Below are 21,867 nucleotides of genomic sequence, written 5' to 3'. Positions count from 1 at the left end.
TATCGAACCCGGGATCTCAAGCTAACATATCAGAACAGAGGCCGGGGGGGGGGGGGGGGGCAGGCACGCCAGATACAGAAAATAACCCCTGCAGAATGTCATCGTTTGTGTTAAACGTGTAAAGGTACCACTGAGGAGACACGTTATCGTAATTTCTTCGCACGATGGGAGACATGGGTCATTAGGGAGACATTTTCATGTCTCCCTAATGTCACAGCCCCCTTTAGAGGCACAACTTTACCGTCGCAATTGGGTTATATTTGTTGCTCGTGGTCTTATTAGTAAACATACCAAAATTCATGGGAAAAGGACAAGGGAATATTGGGTTAGAGCACATTTAAGTTTGAAAAAATTTGTGCACAAGTCTATGAGGATGTCTCCCAAATGTCAAATCCAGGGTAATTATTATTAGTATAATTGTTATCATTTTTTTCTTGGTGGGGGGGGGGGGGGGGGTTTCGACCGCGCCTGCAGATCCATTTTGCTACACTTGCTGCTCGAATGATGGGGGTAATTTAAAGCCCCCATGTAATTTATTTTTCAATTTTCGTTTGCCATTTTCAAGGGTATTTCGGTGCCTTTTTAGTTTTTATGGTAATGCGAATTTCAAAATTCATGAGCAAAAGTGTGATGTCATTTCAGCCAGAAACCTCAATGTTACAGCAATTCTAGCACTAAAAGTTGCAAGAATTTAGGATATTATGCTGCAGTTGTAAATTTTCTTTCCTTTGGCGGTTCCTTGCTATGCCAGTACACAGTGGTAAACCAGTGAGCAAACTTTTCTCACATTTGTTTTCAATGAACACATTTTTTGGGATCACAATATAAACAAAAGAACAGCTGCTTCCTGAAATGATAGCACAGCAACATCCTCCTCAGTTGTCCGGAAAACATGGACATTTTAAATATGTAAAGAAGTGCACTTTTAAATAAAATTATAACCAAAAAAGAATGACATATAGTTTTTTTTCAGAGGAGTAAAAAGTTGCACAAAATATGTTCCTCAAAAAAAAAAATCTTCATGAACCCTTTAATACATTATAATGTAGGCCTACTCATCTATGTATCAAAGAGGGCGCTGTATCTCTCCGGCTTAATCTCGTTTATCAAAAGAAAGCCGGATCCGGCAATATATCCACTATTAAATGTGTCATTTATTAGTAAATGCTTTCCATTAAAAAGCGTTTGCTTCTTGTTTATTCAAAATCATATAATAGAAATGCGAGTAAATGCTCGAAAATTGGTAGAAGGGAAACGCTATTTTTCATACATAGGCCTACGACCAGTATATCTAAAGAATTTTGAAAGAATTTCTTGTTTCTTTTAAAGGATCATAAATGGTGATTATTGGTCAGTAGATGACAATGCTTGTGATGATGATACAAAAATCAACCGAGTTCATCGAAAATAAGCCATAATCGCGAATTGCCATTATTGCCAGGCTGCGTAGTACCGCGCTTTAATGTTATATTTACACGATGATCACGTGCTGTCTAGTTGGCGAATGTCAATAGTCATAGGCACGTGCCTCGCCCTAGACTTGAGGACAAGTCGTTTGTGGTTTGTCGGCGCCCCCAGTATTAAGCACTGTGTATCGTGTTTACTATCATATACTCAGTGGGTCTGGCATGCCTAGCTCGGACGGATATTCATTTATACGCACATCGAAATAAATGCATCACGTTCCGATGGAGCATGGAGGCCAATGATAGCTTTACCTGTACAACTAAGGAAGCATCCATTATTAGAGTAGGGATATCTTTCACTTGATCAGTATGCGTTTCTCTCTCTTTTGTGTGTGTAAAATCCTCATTGGAATATTAAACTCAATTGTATAAATATATCAAAATTACATGTGTCAAATAACCGTTTCCGAATAAATAATGTAATGGAATATCAAACTGCTCAAAATCTCAGCTGTTGACCCCTCAAGGAATGGGACTCGCTTCCGGCTGTACTGCATTCACCACACACAAAACACCTGTGCATGCACGTGACAAAACGCGCAAGTTGTCACTTAATTGTAATATGGATATTCAAATTTTTCTGATTATCTTAACCAATCAGACTGCTCCTTCCAAATCTGGCAGCAATTACCATACGTTTTGTACAAAGTCGAAAACAGATCATTCAAGTCGGAAATTGGAATCCACGTACGTACGCATAAGGGTCGAAGATGCACCAAACCGTCCCCACATGTGCCATACAGCATGGTTTATACAGTTGGACGGCGTGTTATATGCGGTAGCTGTCCGATGCCGGTGCGCCGGCGTTGCGCAAAGGGGGAACAACATCTGGCCAATTACCGACTGATTTCAAGTCTAGCTTCGACTGCACTGCTTAGAGCAAGTGAAAGCACTTGCAATCGCAGTTGCAATCAAAGCACGATCGAAGGAGTCTGCTGTGTCCTGGCGGCTCGATTTATAGTAGATCTACATCCTCAAGGGCTGCACAAGACCGTGACAACCGTCTAACACCGATCGACAAAAAATGGAGAAAATTCAGCTGGGATTCATCCTGTTACTTGCTTTTTTGTGTGCCGGGGTAACGCAAACGACAACTCCTGGTAAGTGCAAACCTATGTCTTTCAGTTTAAAGATAACATTATAAATAATCTTCAGGTTTTAGTTTTCAATTTTCCAGGTCAATATTTTTGTCTTGCACTTTAAGTTTGTTCGTAGGCTATATCCCTGTCAAAGATGCTGCAGTGTAAACGATCTACATACGTGTCCATACTGACTGCCTTGTGCACTGTTGGCCATACACCCATGTGCACTGAGACTAAATCTTGCACGATTTGGAACAGGACGCTATTTTAGAAAATCAGGTATTTTGATTCATTCACAGCGCTCTAAGGTACTTTAGACACACATCAAATTATAAAGCTGGATTTACCATATTTCAAATTCTTTTAGAGTTTTTGGCCTGACCATTATGATGTGGGATGACATTTTATTTGAGTGAGATTGCCGTTTTCAAGGGTATTCTGGTGCCGTATTGTTTTTTAAGCCATTGCGAATGTCCATACTCATGAGCAAAATTGTGATGTCATTTCAGGTAGAACTATTTCAGCACAAATTGCCAAAATTTTTGCTTGTTGTATATTTTCTTTATTGGGTGATTCGTTGTTGTGTCAGTACATGGCAGTAAGCCAATGAGCAAACTTTTCTTACATATTATTTCAATGAGCAAATAATTATTAGGGTTCACAATTTTAACAGAAAACACAGATACTAAACAGTGCCTTCCTGAAATGACACAACAGCAACAGCGCCATCAGTAGTCCGGAAAAGCACGGAAAAGTTAAGTGTCTAAACAAGTGCATTTTCAATACAATTAACCAAAAAGGGATGTCAAAATATGAGATGACTAGAAATTTGCACAAATTATGTTTCTATGAAAAAAATCATTGCATGAACCCTTTAAAAACAGAGATTGTCCACGCTGTTGCAACCTTGTGGCCGAATTTTATCAAATTGTCTAAAAAATACAGGCCTCAACCACAGCCCTGTTCAGAGGGTGATATACCGGCAGCCATTTGCACATCCTTTAGCTCAAGTAACTTTGATCTTGGAGTGCAGACAACCGGAAGTCTGTTGTCAGCTGTGAGATCATGGGGTCAAAGATCAAGTACACAAGTACATACGATCATGATCGCGGTATTTTATACTGGCTGTTGGTGACTTCCTGCCAAAAAAAACACGACATTATTATCATGCTTTCGTAAAAAGTACCCGGATGATTGAACTATCATGTCAGTAAAAGTACCCGGAAGAGGAAAACATTATTTTGATATTGTCCTCATCCGGGCATGTTACATATTTCGCTGGTTCCTGCAAAATCAAGAGCGTACAAAGTCACAGTGGTCAACCAGCCAACAGAGCCCCTGTCGCCCGCGCACGCAACGCGCAGCATGCAGAATGTGTAACCGAAGACATTTCTACGAAATTATTTCAGAACACAATCTTTTTTGTCTGTAATATTGAGAAATCAATGTAGTGTCATGAAATGTATTTCTTTCAGATCAAGTCAGCTTGATATAAATAATAATAAATGTTTAAATTTGGACATGTTTAGCTTAAGCATTTAAACGACTTCAGTTGTGTAGGTTATAGGTTTCCAGAAAGTAACTGCATATTTACAGAATCATTTACAGAAGCCAGATGACTTTGATATTGCTAGGATTTAAATTATTTTATCTGACTTTTAGAGTATAATGTACATGTACATGTACGATAGGCCTAACCTACTACACTTCTGGTTAGAATTTGTCGTGGTTTAGCTTTATATGCAGCTCTTCCCGCCATGATGAAGTCACGGTTTCACCATGAATGACAAATTTAAATACGACAAGCGATTTAATGCGATTTTCACTTATGTTTGCAAAATTCGAAATTCTATCATGGATTCGTTTGATTAATGACACATTTCGGTCAAGAAAATGCATTTTTGGACAGAACACTACAAGTTAACTTGACCTTTGATCTGATTGGTCAGTTGCTGCACAATTAGATTCTATGTAAATAAACATGTCTCCAAACTAAACATGTTTAGCTTTGCGGCGTTTACGAGCACTTTTGTAAACGCGTTCAGTGCAAATAATTATGAAGGCCTTAACCTTGTGTTGAAAAAGGATAAGCGTTTAGCATGTAAACTCTTAAAATCATTTAACTGTAAAAACGTTTTAAACGTGTTTAAGACCTAAAAATCATTTTACAGTGTATACATGCGTGGGAGTCCCGATATAATAGGACACCGCCATTGTGTATGATGTGTTTGTCATGAGAGGTGTTTTCTCTATGACACCGCGCGCTATTGCGTGCGGAGGGACTTTCCCTCAATGAGAAATAATTTGGCGGAGAGCTCGAGTGGGCGATCAATGAGAAATTCAGACACATGTAGGAGAATGCTGTACGCTAATGTCAGGAACTTAGGAATGACATCCCTGCTTCCTATAATTCGGGGGACTAAAGTTCCAGGAAAATGTACACCACTCCATGTACATGCATTGAGACATCCTAACATTTGGGACTGACTGACCCTGGGGGTTTTGTTTTTGGGTTTTCTATTCCTACCTCTATGATTGACCAAGCATCCGATTGGTAATAAACCGTAGTGATCGAGAAGTGATTGATTGGTGTCCAGTTTCATCCGTGTTTAATCAAGGACGGACCCCAGCCCTAGAATTATAATAGGGTAGACCACCACACATGTATTTCTGTATCCCCCTCAAAGCCATCCAATATTATATAAATATTGTAAACCTAATATCAAAATATTTTCACTGTGATCATTAACTGTTTAAGTTCCTTATGAATTACAAAGTGCATCAGCAAACCAAAAAATAAACTTGGTTCTTCTCGACACCTGTCCCTTTGACGAAAATAACTGTCGTAATCAGAGAAGTGGGAGGCCGTGGGAGAAATACAATAATTGGAACAAAATCAGATTCTAAGGCATGCATTGTCCTGTAATGTGCATATAAAAAAAAATGTTATTACAAAATCTAGAACCTGTAAGATTCGGCTACCGTACTTTTAAGTTCAGTCACTACTTGGGGGTCAAATAAAGTCATACAATTCAAAAGTTCCATTTTTATTTTCCGCACGATCACACCAAGGGGTTGCTGTTTCCATGTCACACTGATTTACCAGGGAACAAGTCAGACCGCTATGAAAGTATACGCGTTTCAGTATCGCATTATGTATTATGCACGTAAATATTTGTATTTCCTTCTGAACCCAACAACCCCTACTGTGAAACCAAGTACCCACAGACACCAGAGAAAAATCCCCATTGATCAAAATTCTTTAAAAAGAATACTCAGAACTCTCACAGATGTTCAGGCTGCACAGAAAAATGATGATCAACATGTCGTCTTTCGTTTTCCTTTCAATTGTTTGTAGGTTGACTGATGACGTTTTGGAGAAACTTTCACCCAAAGAAGATTATCCCTTAAAAGAATATTTTACAAACTGGAAAAGTAGCCATTTCGAAAAAAGAAATTTCAACAACGAGTTTATCGTGTACCGTAATAAAGTTGATATTATAGTGATCTATGAAATACTAAGATTAAACACTATAAAGACACTATTTTTTTCTGACTCTTGAAACTTTCCTTTTTGTTTGTCTACTATTTCCCTCTATGACTCAAATTAAGCATAGCTCTGTAATGCAAACTGAACCAATACCGTACACTTGTAATAAATGCAGAAACTTTAGTGAAGTCAAGAAATAATCCACAAGTCTGACAAAGGTAGCATCTTTCATCTCCACACCAATCGGTCAACTGTTTTTAGTAGTTTTTTTTAATTTGATTTTTAATCTAACATTCATGTTAATTCTTCTACTTTAATTTAAAGTGCTCTTATAAACAAAGCACATGGATTTCCCTTTGCTGGGATAAAAACAGTACTTTGTATTTTATTATTTCACAATTTTTTTCAGCTTTCCATCCGAAAATTCCAACCGCTCACCCGCAAGAAAGTAATCTTATCCGTTTATATTGTGTAATATGCCACAATTCAATGCTCGTTTCAGGCAATCGAAAATGGGTGCGAAACATCCGGGTTCTTCACCATTTTAGAGAGGTTAACAAACCAAACATGTATAGGTGAAACTAGACTGGATCCCTCGCCTGTGAAGGAACCTTCGTTAATAAAGCCTGGACGATAAAACGTCAATCAGGACACTTAGTTCATAACAGAATGTGATTTGTGCGGAATTCTGCGGTAAACTATAAACCATCCATGCACATTACTGACTGTGTCTCCCAACTAATAAAAAAAGACAGTCACGATTCCTTTTGTACCGAGATTCGAAAGACTTTATCGATATTTTAACATAGCATTGTATTTGTTTTAATTCTGTAACACGCGGCTCATAACATATGACATACCGAATGAGCAATCCAGCTGGCGAACTGACCGAAAACATCGAATCTTGTTAATGCAATCTAAATGCGATCTTAGGTCATGCAGCATTTTTAAAAGTGTGCAAAAATACACTGAGAGAGCCTTGACGCAATGTTTCGGTCACAAGAATGCTGTGACCGTCATAAGAAACTGGTGACATCATACTGAATCAGACTTAAATTTAAGTATCATATTTAATTGACAGTATTTTCAGTTTTTCGAATGAGCACTCTTTACCGATAATCTCTTCTCACGAAATCTTAATTACACGTCTGTTATTGACATCACGTCTTAGCAAATCATGGCACGAGAAACGAACACATACTTCGTCTTCGGCTTCGTTCCTTTTTTCAGTCCAAGTTCAATAAGAATTCTGAAACAGTAAGATCCTAATTAAAATGCGTATACGACCATTATTGGTCCCATGATAGGATTTGGTGCTTCGAAGCAGAAAATGGACGATTCTATGTTTTGTGAGAAGTCTGCCATGTCAGGGGAATAAAATCATGAACTGGAACCTGGAACAGAAAAAAAACCCCGTAAACTCCCGTAAGTTTTATGGCAGTTATTACTGCAGTGGTGGATCCAGAATTTTAACAATGGAAATGGCTGGATGTGTCGAAGTCCAAAATCTCTCATTTCAAGGGGAGGGAGAGAGGTTTGGACGCTGGATTAGGCGTTGCAGCCTACTCATAAAAATACAGATGACATGAAGCAATGAACGACGGAAGATTTGCAATATTCAGGGCGACGGAAAGTCAGATTCCTTTCACAATACATGATGTAAATAATAAACAATATCACAGTCGCGGGAGGGGTGGTTGATTACACCCCCGGCCTTTGCAATCGTCCTTGTGTAGGTTGAATTAAATCAATTGTCGGCGGCCTTTTTTACGTGGGAAATTCTGTTAAAGCAAACCTTATGGGTTCTCTTTGCAGATAATTCAGGAGGTCATTGTCCACATGACTACGCAAGATACAACCCAAACATTCCGACTCCAGGATGCGGAGGCGAATGTGAGGGAGACCAAGACTGCAGCGACGGGGAGATATGCTGCGTCAAAACGTCTCAATCGGAATACCAGTGCCCTGTATGCAGGCAACCTGAATACGGTACAAGTGCAATATCTTGTAATGTAATAAAAATACGCCTTATTATGACGAGTAGCAACCCTTAAAGTGACACAAGGTACGCCTGCACACTAATGGTAATGAGTCAACGTCTTCAGTCAAACGACGCTCAGACTTCATAATAGAACGTCTTAGTCCCGGCTCCCTTTTGTGCATCGTGATACGCACGCAGCTATTGTTACCAACGATGCGACCAACCAAATATATTAGGTTGGTCGCAAATGGTCGATTATTCCACTTTCAATGAATTGACTGATCCAACTTCCAGATCAATATTTCCTTCTTCGAAAACGTCTCTTGGAAAACTAGGCAAAGATGCCTCATAGCAGCGCGCAAGGCGGACAAGTATGATAGTTCCCGTCGAGCGATGTATATACATTCAGCACGGAAAACGATTGCATAGTTCTCTTGGAGCATCCCAGCCCACACTGCAATGATTCCCAGAGGTTCTCTTGAAGCATCTCATGAGGGGTTTTCTTGGAAACGTTTCTCAGAAAATTAGACAAATTAGCCTGCAGCAGCGCGAAGGGCGGACGACTATAATTGTTCCCGTTAGGCGAATATGAGATCTATTGGAGCATCCAATTATTCACTGCATTGATTGCTTAGGGGTTCTCTTAATTGGAGCATCTCAGCCCACACTGCACTGACTGCATAGGGGGTTCTCTTGTAGTATCCCCGACCAAACTGCACTTTTTCCATATAGGCTCTCTTGGAGCATCCCATCCAACACTGCACTGACTGCATAGGGGTTCACTCGTAGCATCCCAGCCCACACTGCACTGACTGCATAGGGGGTTCTCTTGTAGTATCCCCGACCAAACTGCACTTTTTCCAAACAGGTTCTCTTGAAGCACCCTAGCACACACTGCACTTACTGCACAAGGGGCTCACCTGGAGCATCCGAAACCAAACTGCACGTTTTTCATACAGGTTTTCTTGGAGCATCCCAGCCCACACTGCACTGATTAGAGGTTCTCTTGCGGAGCATATTAGCCCACACTGTTACAACTGCATAGGGGTTCTCTCTGAGCATCCCAGCCCACACGGCACTGATAGGGTTTGGTTTGCAGCATCCCAACACACACTGCAATGACTGCATAGGGGTTCTCTTCGGGCATCACAGCCCACATTGCGCTGATTCCATGTAGGTTCTATTGGAGCATCCCAGCCCACACGGCACTGATAGGGTTTGGTTTGCAGCATCCCATCACACACTGCAACTACTGCATAGGAGTTCTCTTCGGGCATCACAGCCCACATTGCGCTGATTCCATGTAGGTTCTATTGGAGCATCCCAGCCCACACGGCACTGATAGGGTTTGGTTTGCAGCATCCCATCACACACTGCAACTACTGCATAGGAGTTCTCTTCGGGCATCACAGCCCACATTGCGCTGATTCCATGTAGGTTCTATTGGAGCATCCCAGCCCACACGGCACTGATAGGGTTTGGTTTGCAGCATCCCATCACTCACTGCAACGACTGCATAGGGGTTCTCTTCGGGCATCACAGCCCACATTGCGCTGATTCCATGCAGGTTCTATTGGAGCATCCCAGCCCACATTGCACTGACTGCATAGGGGTACCTATACCCCTTTCGAATATAGCGCGCCTACTATATAGTGCGCGCGCCTCAAACAACATCGTAAAGTTGACTGAGCAGTCTCAGTCGAAGTCACGCGTCGGGTCATACACACAGATTCTCTGAGAGACGTTCTCAAAGAAGGAAATGCCGATCTGCATCGAACGTGCTCTCTCTGTTTACCTAAATTAACTCATTCTAAATATTGCCCTCTATTTTGTGTTGTCCGCCACATCTCAAAAGGCTTATTTGCAAATGTTAAATATCACCGCCCTGTTTAAACGTAGGAACAGCTTTTCATCGTTTTGATTTGCTTTCCTCAGGCAAGGGATGTGACACCCGCTTCGGTGAATACTATTACGACGGCGAAATTTTCAATAGTTACAATCCGTACTACTACTATGGCTGTACAATATGGTAAGTAATTATTTTGAATTGTCAAGTTTTGCCGAATTCTTTTCAGCCTGAGCAATGCACAATTATTAGAAAGCAGCCATCGGATTTAAATAAAACTGCAATGCATTCGGCTTATTAGAAATCACTTAAGTTGATAAGTGCATACTTTACATTTTGAGAAAACAGAGAAAGCATATATGCACAATATTTTTGGTCTTGTATCTTGATATGCAAGTTTTGAAAAGGTGTGCCCGCCGGCACAACTTTTACTTTGCGTAAGTACGGAATTACTTACTGGCCAGCATCGTACATTGCTGCACCTGCTGCCTGACTAGAGAGATGCCTCCAAATGGTACGGTCCCTTGCTGCCACTTCTGCTTCCTCTACAGACCACCCAAAGTCCATTCTGATGATGTCGTTCTGAAACGGAATTAATAAAACCTGATTAAATGATTGTTTTCTTTCGAACGATACGATTTCAGGCGAAATAATTTAACCGGGTATTTGACGGAAGTCATTCCGTCACTTTGAGCGAGAACCACGGTAATTACCATTTTTCCTACAAGCCCTTAATGAGAAAATCTCACACTGAAGATAGGAATATAGTAATAAAAACCCTGTGAATTATTCTACCTGACTAAGTGATCCGAAGAAAAGCATGTGTCGCCTTTTCTTCCGCGGTCGATCCCTATATTTTTTGTGTTCTTAAAAAAAAAATTGTGTGCATTTGTAAACGACGACCTCAAATGACCCCCAGACGACCTTTTAACTCCAATTTAGGAAGAGATGTGATGCACGCATACCCAAGGATCACTCCAGATAGAAGTCACGTTATAATCCATCAAATTCTGCAGACAAAGAAACATATTTGAAGAATATTTAAACAATGACCTCTAATAACCCCTTTATGACCTTTGACCTCAATAATCCGATGTCTTTCCACCCAAGGGTCACTGCATCTGAGTTTCATCAAAATCCATGAAAAAATGTACAATGTTGTAAACTTTTCCCTTATACTGTGAATTCCACCATTATTAACCTCAGTTGACCTTTGACCTTTCGTCGACCTTTGACCTGAAATATATCCCACATTATCTTTGCTACTCAATAACCCTTGAATGTGTCAAAGTTTTATGGAATTCAGGCGAATATTCAAGAAATGAGATTAATTCCAAAAAGTTTAACATCCATATGGTCATATATGCATATCCTTCGTTTAGGCCGCGCGACACAAACATTGTATTGATCAGAAGAAAACAAGCATTGGAGGTGGTTCTCAAAATCTATAGTTTCAACTTTAATGAACATTTAATGTACAGTACTACGTACGATTCTGAGCATTTTGCTTCAAACAAAAACAAGAAATGATATCCTACTTACCTTTAAGCACCATTGAGTTTAAACTATTACAGGGCTGAACAAGTATGCAGGGCTTTCGGATTTGGATTATCAAAATAACATCAATGTATTTTATCTATCCACAGTCAGTGCATCAATGGAGAAGTCAACTGCTTCAATACCTGTGGTTAGTACTGCTTGATAAATTCCTTACATCTGTAGAGTATTCACATGCCCCCATCTGACAGTTGCCATGCATGCGGCAACATGCGTGAACAAATCATTCCATAGAATATAAACTGGCATTCCCACAAATAGTTTTTTTTTGCTTGATGAAACGAATTGGGGTTTCAGAGCAATGTACGATTGAAGGTTTCCACAATCAAAATTTTGCCAAAATTGTGAATTTTTTTTACTTGCAGACGAAGATAGATTTGCACTCAGGGAATGGATCGTGCCTAGTATCACTGCAGCCGTCGCTCTGTTGGTCGTTCTGATTGTCTCTCTGGTGGTGGTAAGCTATCAATATCAGATTTTCTTGTCAGGGTATATAATATGAGCCTCTGAGGACTGGCACCGTTGAAGTTGTAGCCACTTTTAACGTATTATTGCAACACAGATTTTGAGGTTTCCTGTGCGGTTCTTGCGTGACTGATTTCGGTCGAAGAAACAAAAACTAAAGTACGGTGTGCGTAGTCGAGCGGTCCCGATAGCTCGACAGTGTGAGTTGTTTATGATATTATTTTTTAGCTGCGGGTAGCAGCTCAACAAATCGTCGTGCCTCTCATTTAGTAAGTTAGTTAGTTAGTTAGTTAGTAACAAACGCTGACATTGTGTATTGCTCCTACATATTCTGACCGATTTCAACCAAACTTTGTCCATAGTATCAGTAGCCAGCCCCAACATGTCACATGACCAAACTGGGGTCAAAGATCATCACGGGGTCACTGGGTTAAAAAAAACTTGATATATTTTACTCAAAACACCACTTTTTCCAGAAATTACATGTTACAATCACGTAACTCATGTATGAACACGAATTCGTTAGCCCGCAGCTTCCGAGATCCGATGAGCTAATTGTTATGTGGCTCAGTCACATACTCGATCGGTAGGTCAGTATAGGCTGGCCCTTCAGGGGCAGCAATGCAGGTCAGGACTTAACCTTGGATCTCTTCTCTTCTTGTGAAGTGCTGCTGTGTGAAGTGCTGCTGCAAGACCGGTCACAGGACTGTGTACCATGGAGTTGGAACACCGGTAAGTTCTCGGGGCGTCGTACACCGAAATTAAACCGTCATTATCTAATCGCTAGTAAGTCTACTACATGTGTGATCAATAGAACCAAAAAAAGCCTACGATAAGTAATGTGTATGCAAAATTACATGACATGAATTTGATAAGTGCAAGCATTCATTTTCTCTTAACTGTGTCAAAATAACGAGATACCCCTCTGTTGTTATTTTCTTTTAAGTGATTTTTTTTTCAAATATATTTCTTTTGTAAATGATCCCCGCTATGTATTTCTGATAACATTAAGGTGCTGTTGCTGTGACTGCGCTTTGGGCGCAAAATTGATTGTTTTAGGGGTATTCTTCACAAATGATGAACCCCAAATTTTTCTTATTGAAAACAATTGTGCAAAGTTAAATTGTTGCACAATTATCTGACATTATCAGGTTAATTACAATGGAAAACCACTAACAGAATAATGTCCACGGCAACCCCCTCCCCTATAATAAATCAGCTAAAGATGATATCAATATGTTCACATTGATGGCCTTTCTTTTACTCGGATGCAAGAACTGCCCCAAATAAAGTCATTTTTAGAAAGGCAAAGTAGGTAACTTGGTCTCGAAATTAACTATTTAAATTTGTAGTGCACTCCTGTGCACGCATCATCACATTCAGTTTTCTGGTACTTACACATGTACAATGTTTCTTGTACAGTATAGACCAACTTGCAACATTTGAATAATGGCTTTCCTATGAGCTCCTTGCGCTACCAAAAGAGGGCGCCCTTTCACCTAGCAACGACGTCCCATGGGCGGGACATTTCGCTGGTTGACGCGCACCGTTCCTTTCGTGTGACGCACGTACATCAGGGGATTTGTACTACACACGCGCAGTGGCTGCGCTTTGCGTCAAAACGAATTGCAGTCAGGCAACATGGCGTCGGTCTGTCACCCCCAACTGTACTTCCTTTGCCGGTGAGGGGGTGCTTGTGAACAGAGCGGTATAAATCATCAGTCGGTATTCGAAATTACAATGTATGTTTGTGTCTTTTATCTGGAAAATTATGTCCTTTTTTATGTGGTGTTTGACACAGGTTCAACGGCCTAATAACTACCAGACATGCCCACCTTACATGCCTAATGCTGGAGAAAGGGAACCACTCGTCAATCCTCAAGTCGCTTAGACAGTGTCTCAAGATCTCCAGCTTCATACATTTTCTGTCTGGGAGGTCACAGACCATTTTTGTTGTGGCGTGCCTGTTTGAAAAGCAAATGTCAGAGATCTGTCTCCTGTTTTTTTACTCGATTTATAAATGAATTTGTTATACCTCTGTCTTGAATACTGTATTTTCATTGGCCTAGAATGATTACGCGTTTAGTTTATAAAAAAAGTCAAATCACACTCGCTGTGGGATATCACGACCGTGATATCTCATAGGGAGTGTGCTATGACTTTGTGCGTAGGCCTACACGTAAAAGGCAGCGAACTTGCAGACTATCAGCTGTTTCGAGCACGCGACATGCGTGTGAGTTGACGTCGCCAGTGTCATGATTGTTGTGTTTATTGCTGTTTATTTTCGTGATTTTTACATCAAAATCCAAGACATAGGTATAACAAACAATTGTTGTCTGGTGTGATATAGGATATGACGTTTTGAGCACCCTCGGGGCGCTTAGCACCCTCGGCTGCACCTCGGGTGCTATGCGCCCCGAGGGTGTTCAAAACGTCAAATCCCGGCCCACATCACACCAGTCAACAATTGTTAAATACATGTAGAACAATAGAGGCTTTGTAAAGAGGCTCAACTTTCTATGTAAGTTGGATTTCAATTTCTTAATCTATGTACATTGTACTTGCTTGATGACATTTACAAATCGTAAAGAAGCTAGGGCAATTAAAAAGTTTTCTAGATAATGTGCATGTAGTTGATTGTTGTTGTTGTTTTTTTTTAAAGATGTCTTCATTTTGCTTTTACTATATGCAGTTATTATTATAACACCTCACCCACAGATTCTGTGTTTTGATTGGCCGAGAGCGAGTCACATATGTTACTTTCTAATTTTGCTATCTTTCTGTGCATGGCCAAAAGTACTATGCGCATAGCAACCAAAGTACTATACCATTAGCAACCAAAGTACTATTTCCACGGCGCGGTATTTGTGTGCAAATGCATGCAGGTGTGCGCGTTGCGTGTTGTGCGTAGCGCGTATTATTCCAAAGAGAGCGCGCCGCAGACTTGGGTTCAAACATTTCGTGAAGGGGTAGTTTTTAAAGAGAGAAATACATTTTCCACCAATTTTGTATTGAAATTGAAGTTTATTTCAACTGTGTTCAGATTTAAATAATTAAAAATATTAAAATCAAGCAGAATCTGTGGGTGAAGTGTTATAAAACAAATATTGAATGCTTTATCTCGTGGTGAAGTAAAACTAGCCTCCCTCGGTGATCCATGGAACATTCTATTTTCCCTCGGCTTCGCCTTGGGAAAATAGAATGGTTCATGGATCACCTCGGGAGGCTAGTTTTACTACACCACTCGAAGCATTCAATATTTGTATACTATTATACTATATACAGTGTAGAAACAACTGCAATTGACATGGTACAAAATAGTTGAAAAGTGTGCAAGATTGTGTAATAGTTCAATTCTTAAATGAATGGAGAGTTTTTTTTTTTTCATACACAAAAATGCAGTATTTGTAGATTTGTGCTTACCCTTTATAAGTAGTCCTATATCGGTTTCCCGCTTACCGCGTTGCTCATAATAAATACTGATGTAAATAAGTTAAAAACCTATTGCTAATAGATTGCAATAGTGAAACATAACCCCTTCATGCTATTTTTTTTTTTAACCAAATCTCTTTGACGATGAAATTGGATTATTTGATTGTAAGTACTTTTTTATGTTTACTATTAAGTAACTAACTATTGTCCAGGACTACATGTAGCGGACGATTCTTAAAGGGATACAATATTTACTTTTGCTGTAATTTCCAGAAATGGATGGATTTGGATGGGGTAGGGAAGTATTTTATCCATGGGGCGGGGAATGGGGAGCTTGCCCCCCCCCCCCCCGGAAAAAAGGGAAGAAGCAAAAAAGAGAAAAAAAGAAAAGAAAAAGAGGCGCGAAGTCATAATGATGTAAATTCAATTGGGTTGGGGGGGATGCCCCTGCCCCCTTCTAAAACTGAAAAATCGACAATATGTAGAAAAATACAAGAATTTTTTGGGAAAATATGTTTTGCCCCCTCTAGAAAAAATCCTGGCGACGCCCATGATTTTATAGCAAATATTGTTACAATGACCTGTCTAAAGCTTTGTGTTCATAGATGCTGGAAAAAGCAAGAAAACAAAATCATGTTCTTGTATCCCACTTATGACGAAACGGAGCAACTTATAGGCGTCGGGGATTATAAAGTCAGAGAACCAGTCTAGCTGGCTTTTAGCCGTTCACAGATGTGTTACCAATTGCAAATAAAATGTGGACAAACTAAATTTGGTAAATTTGGGGCAGCATTTAAAAGAAGCTTTTTTCCCAAACGATGTTCGGCTTACTATCGTTGGAAATTGATACTTTTATTTGTTTATGTATTTCACATCTTTTGACATTAAACAAAAACTTAAGAATAAAAAAAATGAAACAGGTGCTGTCAAGGATAGACAAAAGTATAAAATTGTCATCAAACGATGTGTTTGACCAGACCCCTGTTCAAATAAAAATCATTAATATGGTAAAATTGCACATACTAATGTGCAATCCCACCTTCTTGAAAATGTTACAACACCATGTGCCAGGATTTGCGTGATGCTTTAGACTGTCATTCACAAACAGTATAGTAGGTATGTCATAATAAAGGTAGTCATAATACTTCGGTAGTTTTTTATGTTTATATTTTTGTATTATGAACAGTGCCCTATTGCTATGTGTGGTGTATCCCCCCCCCCCGCCCGCTTTTCGATTTCCCCGGCCATGCAATTTTCCGATTGTTGGTAATCTCCCCCCCCCCCCCCACCACCTCAGCGATCTATGCATCCATCCATTCAGCGCATTGTGTACTGCAGCTCAGAAAAGTCGTTCATCCTTGTTTATTAGATCCGTGCGGTAACTAAGCATAGAATTTCGACAACATTTGAGAAATAAGAATAGTGTCTTGAAATATTTTTCTCTCGGATCAATAATAACAATATTGGATTTTTTTTTATCGGGGGGTAACAAGAATATATAGCACTCACTACTTGTTGACTCGTGCAATATTTTTTTATAGCTCGTTTGATATAATTGTATCCCTCTCAAAGCCACCCAATATTATATAAATATCATATATCAAACATGAATTCATTGTGATCATTAACGTTTAAGTTCCCTTGGCATTACACAGTGTATCAGCAAACCGAAAGTGACATTGGTTGACACTTGTCATTTGAACTGAAAGTATTATCATAATCAGAAAAGTGGGAGACATTGAATATACCATACTGAAACAGAATCAGATGCTACAGCACAAATTGTCCTGTGGTGTGCATTATAAAACATGGTGTTTTTTTTAATCTAAAATCCAGAACTAGTAGGAATCGGCTTATATACTTTTAAGTCCAGTGCCTTTTCATCGTCAAATGAACTCTTGAAATTCAAAATTTCCGTTTGTATTTTCAAACACGATCTGCTGTTTCCATGTCACAAGAATTTACCAACGAACGAACTAGTCCGATTGTTATGAAAATAATGACATGCGTCCCAGTCTCGCATTATGTATTATACAGGTATTTCCTTCTGAACTCACTGACCCCCAGCTTCTCAGCGTTGTCCAATTGGAGGCCCCGAACCTAACAAAGGTGGGTGCCTATTTCACCTTTGTACAGAGAAAGTAACAAAAGAACCGACTGCAACCGTAGAGTTGAACTTACACATCGAAATTGCAACGACTTTCTATGGATGTAGTCATCCTATCGGCTCGATAATTAGCTTAACATCCACAAAGGCCGTGCCAGAAGACTCTTATAAACAACGATCGACGAAAAATATGGAGAAATTTCAGCTCGTCTTCAGCCTTTTCCTGGCTACTTTGTGTATCGGTATGGCGTATTCTAAAAATAATAACAGTAAGTAAAAAATAGCTTGTTCAAAGAATAGTTTTTGAGGAATAACATATTGCATAACATTCGTTTTCCATATTGCTGAATGGTCATTTAGTTCATTGGCTTTAATTTAAGGGCTTGAAGAATAAGTAACACATGATTATGCGTGATTTTGTTGAGGACATAGCCCCATACTAAAGTAGGGCATGACAGCCAGATTTGCTTAATATTTCCGCATTATTGTCCATTCACTTGTATGCACCCATACTACAGGGTGAGTCAAAAAAGAAAGTTATCTGACTTTTGATAAAGGGAATATACAACATTTGCTTTTGCTTAATTTTTCATAAATAAATGGATGTGGAGGATTAATGTGTTATAGCAAATATTATTAGACTAACTTGTTTTACGTTTTGGGATTGTAGATGCTGGAAAAACCAAGAAAACCAATCATGTTCAATTTGGAAAAAAAACCCGAAATTTTAAAACATTGAACATTCTGAATGGCCCCTAAAGATGAAACGAAGCAATTTATAGACGTTGGGAATCGTAAGGTCAGAGAACCAGTCTAGCAGGCTTGAGCTCTTCACATGTGTGTACTCAACTGCAAAGAAAATGCGGAATAACTAAATATGGAAAATAGGAGCAGTTTTTGAAGGAAAAAAGGTGTCTTCAACGCTGGTCGGCCAACAAGCGTCGGAAAATACTTTTTTTCTTGAAAATGTCAGCACACCAAGAGCCACAATTTTACAGGATGCTTCAGACTGTCATTCCTTAACAATCCAGTAAGGTATTTCGTGATTATTTGATCATTTCGGTTTTTTAGATGTTTGCAAATGTTGTAACTTCCCTTTAAACTTTTTTTTAAGTAATCACATTTGATACACCAAAAATGCTTGTTCTTCCCCTCATCTGAAAAAAAAATACTGAATAAGATCCATGCTATCAGAAGTAATGCATGTTTCACTGAAAGAACCTAATTCATAGCTGTCCATGGAATGCCATTGGAAAATATAGAGCTGAGTGAGCACATGCAATCAAATACAAATGAGATTTTAATCATTTGAGTCAAGACTGAACGATTATTTTTTTGGAAGATTGTACTTTTGAATATGAGGAACAAGTCAACTTTTGTTGATTTCTGTTTGCTTTCAATCATGGAGGTGGGAAGTTCATGTTTCATTGTATTGAATGTGTATTCATCAGTCCGTAGAGCTGTAAACGATAAGTGGTGGGAATCTGAATGTTGTGATCTTTTTATTCAAATAGACCATAACATGGGAAAAGATTATGCAAATGACGTGACATTTTCACAGTTACTAGTCAATAACATGTACTTTATCCCTATGTTATTTTTATGAAATGGGTCGACCCACATTTGTTTTAATTTTTTTTTTTTACTTTTTCATTTTCGTACCCTGTATAGCTAGCTACCATGATTTGAATACAGGCGAGAATTGCACAAAATATGCTAGTGCAATGCAGGCAGTTTCGCTGAATATTTCCGCATTCTTACCCATTCACTCGTATGCACGCAACTTACCATAACCAGCTACCATGATATGAACACGGGCGAAACAAATTACACAAAAGATATTTCCAACAATGCAAGTGTACGTTTTGTACATTGGCAATATGCGTAGTGTGTAGGGTTTGCAGTCTTGTGAAATGTATTGCTGTTGACAGCAATGATAAATACACTCAACCAAAAAAGAAAGTCCCCCTTCCAATACTTGTTTGTCTAACTCAAAAACTACTGAGCATCTCTCGCTCAAATAACGACTAACCAGTACAGAAATTCATTAGCAATCCAGCCATACTCTCTATTTTGGCCCAAAACAGTGATAATGTGTACACATTTATGCAATTTATGACAAACGATACCGAAAACAGTTGCACTTTTGTATACGTGCAAGTTGTGGTTCACACTCCCCTTGCACGCATACAAATGTTCAACTTTTTTGGGGAACCATTTGTCATAAATTGCATAATTTTGTACACATAATCACTGTTTTGGGCCAAAAAAAGAGTATGACTGGATTGCCAAGGAATTTCTGTACTGATCAGTCGTAGTTTGAGCAAGATGTGCCCAGTAGTTTTTGAGTTAGACAAAAAAGTATTGAGGGGGACTTTCTTTTGTGGTTGAGTATACTTCACTTGCAAAAATCAGTGGTAATGCTCACCACTGCAAATTGGGGCAAATGCCGAGTTTATCGTGTACTGAAGGTTGACATACCGATCTGTGAAATGCAAACATTGAACACTGTGGCTAGTATTTTCTGACTCTTATCACTTTCATTTGATATTTGTTCTCTCTCTCCCTGAGTCAAATTAAGCGCAGCTGTGATGCAAAATAAATGAATACTGCAAAAAGCATAATAAAGTCAAGCTGATAAGAAATCATCCACATAATTTTTAGTAATGTTTGTAGTTTTGATACTCAATTTAAAATAACTATTTCAATTCTTGTACTTTAATGAGACGAATTGACCAGAAACATCGATCGTCTTAAGTCGCTAATACAATCTAAAAGCGATTTTAGTCCTGGATTTTGAGAGTGCAACATGGAGGTTTGCGAAAATACATTATGTACATAGGTTGTTCTGAGAAGAACCTATGACGCATTGTAACGGTCACAAACAACATTTTGACCATCATAACAAAATGATATCATACTGAATCAGACCTAATATGTTTAAGTACCATTTTTTTCATTTAGAAATCGACGGTGTTTTTGACCAATAAAACAAGTTCGAATGAGCAGTTTTTGCCAATACTTTCTCCTCACGAGTTCTTAATTAAACACGTTAGTTATCACTTCTTAGCTAATCATGGCACGAGGAACGAGCACATACTTCGTCTTCGGCTTCGTCTCTCCTGCAGTCCAAATTCAATAAGAATTCTTCAACAGTAACGCCCTATGAACAACACACTATAAGAAAAAAACCCACTATAATCATATTTAGCATTATGATAGGATTTGGGGCTTCTTAAGCAGAAAATGGACGATTATATTTAATGTGCATGGAGTCTCCTATGTCAGGGGACTAAATTCATGGACAGGAACCTGGAACCAAAACACATCAAAAAAGAATTTCGTAAACTCCCCTAAGTTTTATAGTAGCCATGTAATATTGTTGCAGTGGCGGATCCAGGATTTTCCCAAGGGAGATGGCTGGATGTGTTGAAGTCCAAGATATCTCAAGGGGAGGGAGAGGGGCTGGGGCGCTCCATTAGGCGTTTGCAGCCTACACATAAAAATACCGACAACCCGAAGCAATGAGCGAATATTTGCTATATCAGGGCGACTGGGGAAATTCAGACTTTGTTTTAAAAATACACGACTTTGTGTTTAAATTATAAAGAATATAACAGTTGCGAGAGGGGTGGTTTATTTATCACACCAACCACCCTCCTGGAATCGTCTTTATGCAGGTTAATAGAATTAAGTTAAGTCCGTGGCTTTTTTAGGTGGGAAAGTGTATTAAAGCAAACCTTACGGGATCGTTGCAGATTCTCCAGGAGGACTTTGTCCATATGGCTACACCAGATACGACCCAAACTTTCCGATTCCAGGATGCGGAGGCGAATGTGAGAGGGACCAAGACTGCAGCGATGGGAAGATATGCTGCTTCGGATCGTCTCAATCAAAATTCCAGTGCTCTTCATGCGAGCAGCCTAAATACGGTACAAGTACAGGTAATGTAATAATACGCCTTATTATGAAGAGAAGCAACCCCTTTATAACAACTTGATAACAAAACGTCTCATAGTCCAGGCTCCTAGCTGCTGATTCGCGCAGCTATTGTTACCAACGATGCGATCAACCAAATACATTAGGTTGGTCGCAAATGGTCGATTATTCAACCTGCAATGATTTTAATACAGTTCGATCACAGTTAATCGAACTGTTCCTAAGCCAAATTGCAGGTCAATATTCCCTTTTTTGAAAACGTCTCTCAGAAAACGGAGCGAAGTAGAGCCTCCGACAGCATGCAAGGCAGCCAAATATGATAGTTCCCGTCATGTGATGTACGTGCATTTAGTACGAAAATTGTATGAGATCGATTGGATCATCCCCGCCCACACTGCACTGGTTCCCTTGAGGTTCTCTTGGAGCATCTCAGCTAACAATGCAATGATTGCGTGTAGGTTCTCTGGATCATCCCCGCCCACACTGCACTGGTTCCCTTGAG

General features: G+C 39.4%; 1 protein-coding gene across 2 annotated transcripts; it reads left to right on the top strand.

Moving 5' to 3' along the window:
• Positions 1-2,300: 2,300 nt before the first annotated feature.
• LOC119742178 lies at positions 2,301-14,519 on the top strand. Of its 2 annotated transcripts, XM_038218218.1 has the most exons (7): positions 2,307-2,566; positions 7,854-8,027; positions 9,955-10,048; positions 11,512-11,552; positions 11,788-11,879; positions 12,554-12,619; positions 13,689-14,519. In XM_038218218.1, exons 1-7 carry the CDS (start codon positions 2,491-2,493, stop codon positions 13,776-13,778), a joined length of 633 nt encoding a protein of 210 aa, XP_038074146.1. In that variant the 5' UTR covers positions 2,307-2,490; the 3' UTR covers positions 13,779-14,519. The 2 variants fall into 2 exon arrangements, with proteins under 2 accessions (XP_038074147.1, XP_038074146.1); XM_038218219.1 differs by lacking the exon at positions 7,854-8,027 and having other exon boundaries at positions 2,301-2,566.
• Positions 14,520-21,867: the final 7,348 nt, after the last annotated feature.

Source organism: Patiria miniata, unplaced genomic scaffold (assembly GCF_015706575.1).
Source record: "Patiria miniata isolate m_02_andy unplaced genomic scaffold, ASM1570657v1 HiC_scaffold_5, whole genome shotgun sequence".
Lineage (NCBI taxonomy): Eukaryota > Metazoa > Echinodermata > Asteroidea > Valvatida > Asterinidae > Patiria > Patiria miniata.
The sequence above is the reverse complement of the archived record's forward strand: the minus strand, read 5'-3'. Positions and strand labels throughout refer to the sequence as shown.